Here is an 8,161-nt window from a genome sequence, read left to right on the forward strand (position 1 = left end):
GGAAGCAACTAGAAAATAGTGGAATAAAGAATAAAGAGAAACAGGAACTCAATAGTGTGGATGCCTTTGAGGGCATCCACACAATAAATCTGGTATGACAAGATTTGATGTATGGAAAAGGTTAAATGAAAATGGGGACACCACTGCAGGACACATCATATATTTTGCTGTAACCTGTCAGCTCGATTATCTTCATTTCACTTTCCATGTTTTTGCTCTGCTTTTCTTTTCCACCTTTTCTTTGGTCATAAAAGTGTCACAGTGGTAACTTTGAGCATGTGTCACAGGAAGTCTGTTGTAAGTTTAAACTATGGTGTTGGTCATCTTTCTTCTAAGTGGGTCCAAAATCAGTTAGCTCAGCTGTATCCCACAGAAGTCAGATTTTCACTCAGATTGAATCTGAGGCTTCAAATGACCAAGTATAATGGATTTCGTTACACTTAAAGTGCAACTTCCTCCCAGACATTATGATTAGAGGAGAGTGTTTGAGTGTTGTAATAAAGTTTTGATTATATGTAACGTTTCCTTTAATATTAGTTGTTTATTGAAAAATGTCTCAAAATTTTTACTTTTGTCTTTTTTTTGTCAGAAATAACCCTGTGGCCATAAACAGTGCTTATGGTCATTATATTTTGATTACTATCATTATTGGTGTCTCTTTTTGATTATGTGATCTTACTGCAAGAGCAGGTGCTCCTTATGAGGCAGGTTGAACCTTAAACAGTGAATAGTTTAACTCTCCTCACTGTTTTCACCCCCACATTTCCTGTTCTCTTTCTCTGTTGAGTAGTTGCACCGTTAAGAAAGCTGGAGAACTGCCTGGAGGACTTACACAATGGCAACTGTGTCTGTGTGTCCACGTGATTTTGTGTGTGCGTGCATGCTTGCATGCATATGTGTGTGTGCAGTTTGATTGCTTTGGGTGTTTGACTGGACAGTTGCCAAGACATAGAATGAAACACCCACACATTTTAAAAAAAAATGCTTTGTTATAACAAGTATGAATTTATTCTTTCTTTATGGTGCATCTTTGAAGAACATCTTTGATTTTCTTTTACAGTAAAAATAAATACCAAATAAGCAGATTTTTCATATAGAATCATTTCTTTTTCAGATACAAAACATAGAACATGCAGACAGAAAAACAAACAAAAATTGGAAATGGTATAACTGGCACTTTGGTCATCTGACAGTGACCTCACTGTCATGGCCACTGAAGAGCACCCGGGCTCAGTTTGACCTCCTCCATTAGACTTTGTAAGAGACTAAAAAAGCTGACAAAGATGACACTGAGTATTTTCCAAAATCACTCCTAATGGGGAAGTCAGTTGGCAAAAAAAAAAGAAAATCTCAAAGAGGAACTAGTTTTCTGTAACCCTTGCAAGGCCAACTGGCTTGTACGTGGCTCACTACCTCCTACTCTTTCACTCCTACTACATCTTTGCCTTGCCCTACTCACCACCGTCACAGCCAGACATCACCTCTTTTCATCCTGTCTTTACCCTCGAGAGATCAAGAGAGCTTTAGGATAACAGTGAGTAATTTAAAAGACTGTTAGGAAAAAGAGTAGCTGTACACCTACACTATCTTTCCCTTTTTTCCAAGTCAGTACAGTAAATTGTTTTCAAGAAGAAGCAATTAATAAACCTTCCTGATGGATATCTAGAATTTTTGTGTATAAGGTAACTTCCTGCTGCTTCTTTTGTTTTTCTCTTCTTGTGTTGCTCCATCAGAGCATTTCTCCAGCCTGCTGCCTCAGCACATTTTTCCTGTTTCACCTCATACCATTTCCATTAGTCTTTCTGTGTGTCAGTCTTTCAGCCTAAATTTAACTCTGATTTCTGTCTCTCTCCAGACTCTCTCATTGCTCTCTTGGTGTATTTACAAATCAGCCAGTTTGCGCTTTGTCTGTCCATTTGGCATCGCCTGTTGATGAATCACAAAAGTGAGAAACCTACTGACGTACTTGCCTTTTGCAGTGTTGCCTACTTGAGAATCCATTCATCCCCATTTATGCACACACACAGATGCCCGTTAAGTCAGAGCTTTCCATGTGGCCAAGTGATCAGTCCTTTCAGTCCAGTGTAGTCACCACACTACAGATGCACTGAGACAATTTGTGCATTTTGATCCCACATTTGTTTTAAGGTGGTAAAGTACACCTCTGAATTCCTCCAGTTAAAATATATTCAGCAAAAACTGCCCCCAAGAAAAGAATGATTCAAGAAATATTCAATATATCTTTTTTATCAAGATCTTCATCTGCATCCAAGTCAACAATCATCACACATTATATCAATATGTCACAGAAAGACATCCAAAAAACAAAATCTCTGGCTTCCTGACAGGAAGCATTCATTCCCTGTGGTTGTCGCAAAACAACACTATATATACAGAAAATGGTGAACGGTATGAGTATAATGGATGGAACAACTACTGATGAGTAGATTTATTATTTGTCTCCTGCAAATTGCTGCTTCTACCGCCAGCACTGTCCTCTGTTCTGTCTCGCTGTTTTTCTGCGTCTTTTCTTATTGCTGCCTGAACACTCCCCTCCCCACCCACATCTTCTTCTTTCTAAAGCTGTTTCCTTTGAAATCTCCTCCCTTCCTCTCACTGCCATTTTGTCTCCCTTCCCTCTTCTATGACGTCCGTGCATCTCTCTCTTGTTCCTTTTGCTCCCGCTCAACCTCACTTTGTTTCCCTTTCTCCTCTCTCGCTCTAAGACCCTCAGCTTCATTGCGCCTGGTGCTCTGTCCTGTAGAAGCACAAGCCTTCACAGTTTTTCTGGATCAAGATGAACATGATTGTGATGAACCACAGATATTAGTTTGAACACTCACAGTACACATAACTATTTACATGACACTTTAAGTGGTTACAGTATTTTCATTACTGTGCACTGATTCTAACAGTAATTGTAGCATTCGTAGCAACCAGTTATTTGGATGCACTAAAAGCACTAGTAGTTTTAAATAAGTTGAGGTGACAGAATTGACAACATCATTCACAGCTGCTATCAAATTGCGTTTGTACTAGAGATGGACTCAGCCCTCGTAGCCCTGATTACAGGGAATCATAACATGACATCATACAGGTAAGGCAGAGAAAGCCATACCTGCAGAGCATTGTAGATAAACATATACCTTAGCTGAAGAACTCTTAGCAGCCCTGAAAAGTGTTAAGCCCTGTAGTTGGTAGATTTCAAATCTAACCGTCCCCCCCATCTCCCTTGCTGTGCCTTGAGGATTTGCTTACAGCAAAGTGGGCAAAGGGGGTGTAGAAAGTCTAACAGGGATCCTCACAGCCTTTAAAACAGGCTGGAAGGGTAGGGGTGTGGTACTAAGAGTCAGATTCAGCCAAATAGCAGGTGAAGGTTGAGGCAGAGGGTGAAAACAGAAAGGGCTAGTAGTAAAAGGAAAGAGGGTGAGGAGGATCTGAGAGAGGAGGAAGATGGAGGCAGGTCGAACTCAGGTGGACATTCAAGCTCAAAGCACCGCAGGGTGACACCTGAGTCCTCATTGCCATAGTTTGCCCAGTACTCTTCTTGCTCGAGTTTGGGCAGCGCCAGCTCATCCTCTCCCAGCTCATACTTGACTGCTGAGGTGATTGTGGACGGGCCCTTTCCGTACAAACCGGCCTTCACAGTCTCTGAGGCTTTCTCGAAGACACCTTTAGTGGATGACTGGGGCTTGTTCTTGTGGAACCACCAGCGGGTCTTGGTGCTGAAGGTGGTGGTGGTGGAGCCGGCAATGGAGCCAGGGTCAGGCAAGGGGCAGAGGGCGAAGTCCATCTCACGAAGGAAGCGGAGATCCTGGCCACGACGGGTGGAAGGGGAAGAGCAGATGACTTCAGATGAGGAGACACGGGCCTCACGGAACCACTCCCACAGGGCACGGGCCTCACACCCACAAGACCAGGGGTTGGCATTGAGGCGGAGGAACTCGATGCCCTGGGTGTCCCTCAGAGTCTGGCTGGGCAGCTCAGCCAGAGAGTTATTGAAGAGGAAGAGCATTGTCAGGCGGCCAAGGTCACGGAAGGCCCGGCGGTTCACCTGTCTGATGCGGTTGTCATGGAGGAGAAGGCGATCGAGGTTGACCAGGCCACGGAACACGTTCTCTGAAAGGGTACGGATACGGTTGCCATGCAGGAACAGCTGACTCAGGTTGATGAGGTCAGAAAAGATGTCATCCTGCAGGAAGTGAAGATTATTCTCCTGCAAATTGGAGAAAAAATGGGGTTTAGGCTCAGAAAATCAGACACAATGAGTGTGATTTGTAATATTAGTAACATTGTGTGATGCTGCATGTGAAGGCACATGTGTGGGTGGATGCATGTGTTTCTATGTGTCAGAGTTATCTGTATGCATGTGCATGGCTTTCCAGCGCCCCTACCTGCAGATAAAGGAACTGCAGACTGTAAAGCTTGTGGAAGATGTCATGGGGCAGGGCAGTGAGCCGGCAGCGGTGCATGTGGAGGCTCTGGAGCTTCTCAAGGCCACGGAAGGCTCCCCCCTCCAACCTGTGGAGGTTAGGGTTATCCCCCAGGTCCAACTCCTCCAAGTCCCTCAGCTCACTGAAGGCCCCTGCCTCAATCCACGTGATGTTGTTGGAAAACAGCCACAGAACCTGAAGGGAGAAAACGTATTTATGACATTAAATTTTGATCATATTTTTCATTATTTTTAAACTTTCAGTGTGGAAAAGCAACAACTTCACACTGTAGATGCTGCTTTCTTCATTCTTTCTTACCTGAGTTCCGAAGCCAAAAGAGCCAACTCTAAGCTCCGTGATCCTGTTGTTCTGGAGAAACACGCGCTGCGACTCGTACGGCACTCCGACAGGAACGGCGGTGAAGTTCTGCGCCTGGCAGCTCACAGTCATCGGCGTCGGATAGCACACACACAGGTGCGGACATGCCGATGCCGGACTTGGCTTGCCAAGGACTAGCCACACCACCAGCCAGAGGGAAAGACCGCCTAGAAAGAGCGGGGACAGAGAAAAGGAAGTGAGTGGGAGCTGTCCATGGTGCGATAATCATCCATTACCATTGAACGAAACATCATGCAGAGTGCATAACGGTAATTATCTGCCTTCATTTTTAAATAAGAAAAATATTTGATTGTTTTTGGCGATTATGGCTTGCATCTACTGTTATTTTCTCTGAGGTTTCATGTACAGAAACCTTATCTGTCGCAGTAAATTGAGTTTACACCTTGGCACTACACTTACGCCGACCATTACGCACAGCGTAATCAGAAAGGAACTTAATCAAATCACAGCAACGATTTCTCAGAGTCAAAGAAAAAGCTCTTAACACACTTGTACATACAATTTAGCTTGAATAAATCACCAAACAGGCAGAGAGCTGACGGTTTTTCATTTCGATGTTGTATCATCCATCCGTATATCAATTTTGGATGTTCTGTTTCATATAAATCAAAGTACTTCACGCATTCTTACATTTAAAAAAACTTTAAAGTGTTCGAGTTCTAAAGCAAAGCAGCATTAACTGTCATTTGAATCCAATGGGTGTCCAAAACCAAAGAAGATAGAGAGAAACTTACTTTTGCAGCTGCGCATGATGGAGCATCGTCGGCTCCGAGAAAAAGTAGACGTTTCCATTCTGAACCAAAGCCCAAAGCGAGTTAGCCTAAGACCGCGAAGTAAAGCCTGCTATCTCCGCTGATGCCCTGGTTCCCGAGTCGGAGCGACTGAGAGTGTGCCGGTTGATGGCTACCAGTGTCCCATATATACTCAAGCACCTTGTCATTGCCTACGGCAGTAGGCACCGTGGAATCTCCTACGTCACTGATCGGGGTCATGAATGAGTGAGGGCGGCAAGAAACGGAAAGGGGAGGGGCCGACCGTAGGGGATTCTCTTGGAGAGTTTGCTCGCGCGTAAAGGCTGGTTGGAGACGTGCGCTCAGACTCTGTGAGAGGAGGAGACTTTTCGACGCACATTGGGAAAAGAGGGAGGGAGTGCTGAAGAGTGAATGTAGAAGCAGTGTAGGGAGGGGTGAATGAGCCAAGGCACGGTGCCCGGTAATGATGACTGAGTTGTGGAGGAGCGGAGGACGGGTAGGAGAAGAGCGCATAGCTTGTTTCCTGGCCGACGCTTATTATGGTCTGCTTCCGGCGCGCAGCAGCCAGACAGAAAGATACAGAAAAAGACTTAGATGGTCCTGTCTTAGCAAAGAAGGATGCCCCCGAATCATGATTCAACCATAAGGGAGAGCTCGGTGCCAGAAGAGAGTCACTCAAAACAACAGTGATTGAATAGTGGCCTGTTTGGTGTGGAGGTTAATTACGACATACTCCAGTCATACTGTTGATAGATTAATTATAGCTCCTGACATAATTTGATGATGAAGATATCAAATGGCAGTCATTAGCTAAACGAGATAGAAGTGGACATATGAAAGTGAGGGTTCATTTGCTATTTAAGGACATTTGGGCGCGTTAAAGAAAATCTGAGATATGAAGATGAGGATGGGGGTTATCAAACATAATTCCTCTCTCTGCTAATGTCCTTCTTCTTGTTTTTCTATGTTTTTATTGCACTAGTTGAAATATTGTTAATTAGGTTAATAATGGAGGGGTGATTAGCTAGTAATGAATCCAAAAAGAAAAACGACAGTAAAACACAACAGATGCCTTAATATTCATGCCACTTGAAAACTGTTTTGCTGTCTGTCTGTGCCTCAAGCTGTCATTGCTTGTGTTCAGCCACCAGCTGTAAGATAGCAAGATAGCATCAGATGTAACAGTGCCACCATGTGATAAATTATGCTCTCATTTGACTTTTATTTGATCACATTAAGTTTTAAACATGCAGTCCACCATCTGAAGGAGTGTATTGGGTATGCAATCAAGGACAAAAGTCTTTTGTAGTCTTTCAGCCTTTTTAGATAAACTACCCTGTGATGGACTGGCGACCCAGGGTATGCCTTGCAGATAGCCCCCCACGCATTACCTGGTTTGGAGTTAAACAAACTGTTTGCTGTTTTGTGCAATTTTAACCATAATATGACATTAAGCAAGTATATTTCATAACTAAGCAAACTTTATGGGGGCCATTCCCCACCTAGAATCCAGCCCAAACCTCAGTTTTTATCCAGCAATAACAGTAAAAAGAATCCGAGTTTCATTTCAGCGATAAGGGTCAGCACAACATCTTTGATCTATATATCCTAACATGCATCTTACATGTAACTGAGTTTCACTCCTGCTGTGGCTCAATTTCCCACCAGTGAGTCCAGCCCCACTATTTCAAACATTGCCCTAAGGGGACAGACATACCACCAGGTATTGCATCTGCAGTCAGTAGGACAGAAGTGATTGCAATAAGTTTTTTATTGTGACTTTTCTGCTCATTTGTTGAAGACTTTTGTACAATCATTTAAGGTCTCTTCAGACTGATGAATATGCTTTCCTGTCTACCTTCTCGATATGACTCAGTTTTGCTTTATTTAATTATGAATTCGATTGACATGCAAGAGTTGAATAAAGCTGCATAAAAATCTATGGATAAACTGTTACAGTGTGTTTTTGGCAAGCACTTTGTTAATGTGGCATTACACAAGCAACACTTTCAAAATACAGGAAAATAACCTTCACACTAACAATAACTGTGAAATTGCATCATTCAAGCCGCACTAGAGTGGATCAGAGTTGACCTTAAAGAATAATTTCAGCTTTTCTTTGTGTGTCTGACATTAAAAATAAATGTAGACCGCTGCTCAGACCGAGAGATGTGAGAATGTAGACAACAGAAGCATACCCATTCATAGAAACACACAGGCGGCTCAACAGATGAGCGTATGAGTGAGGAAAGAGTCACACATTTGGGCGTGTGCACGGGTGCATACATAAGCGAATACACACACAGTTTGTAACTGCCATTCTACACAAAGCCAACTGAGCCGCAGGCACGATAAACAAATGAGTAATTGAGGGGATCCATTACACGGTGTGTGCTGTTATTCCTTCACACCTCCTGCTCTGTCCTTAACTGGACTTGTGGACACGCAAGCTTCAGTAGCCGCTGGTCATCCACGACCAGCACCTCACTGGCTTCCCCTTTCCACAAACCCACGCCGCCAGCTGTGGTAGTGTGTCTGTCTGTGACTGTCTGTACTTGCGTGTTAGCATGCTTGCCT

General features: G+C 43.6%; 1 protein-coding gene across 1 annotated transcript; it reads right to left on the bottom strand.

The window, feature by feature from the left end:
* Positions 1-1,100: 1,100 nt before the first annotated feature.
* On the bottom strand, positions 1,101-5,746 carry rtn4rl2a (reticulon 4 receptor-like 2 a). Its single transcript, XM_031756279.2, has 4 exons — positions 5,567-5,746; positions 4,752-4,978; positions 4,395-4,628; positions 1,101-4,216 (listed from the first exon to the last, which is right to left on the bottom strand). The coding sequence occupies exons 1-4, from the start codon at positions 5,622-5,624 to the stop codon at positions 3,356-3,358; spliced, it is 1,380 nt and encodes a 459-aa protein (XP_031612139.1). The 5' UTR covers positions 5,625-5,746; the 3' UTR covers positions 1,101-3,355.
* Between the last annotated feature and the right edge of the window lie 2,415 nt (positions 5,747-8,161).

Source organism: Oreochromis aureus, linkage group 6 (assembly GCF_013358895.1).
Source record: "Oreochromis aureus strain Israel breed Guangdong linkage group 6, ZZ_aureus, whole genome shotgun sequence".
NCBI classification, from domain to species: Eukaryota; Metazoa; Chordata; class Actinopteri; order Cichliformes; family Cichlidae; genus Oreochromis; species Oreochromis aureus.

Bases quoted from the DNA above. Each gene is read 5' to 3' on its own strand.
- rtn4rl2a (XM_031756279.2), bottom strand. From the start codon at position 5,624: ATGGAAACGTCTACTTTTTCTCGGAGCCGACGATGCTCCATCATGCGC. The intron at 4,979-5,566 runs GTAAGTTTCTCT...CGCTCTTTCTAG, and splicing joins CATCATGCGCAGCTGCAAAA to GCGGTCTTTCCCTCTGGCTG. The intron at 4,629-4,751 runs GTAAGAAAGAAT...TTCTCCCTTCAG, and splicing joins CTTTTGGCTTCGGAACTCAG to GTTCTGTGGCTGTTTTCCAA.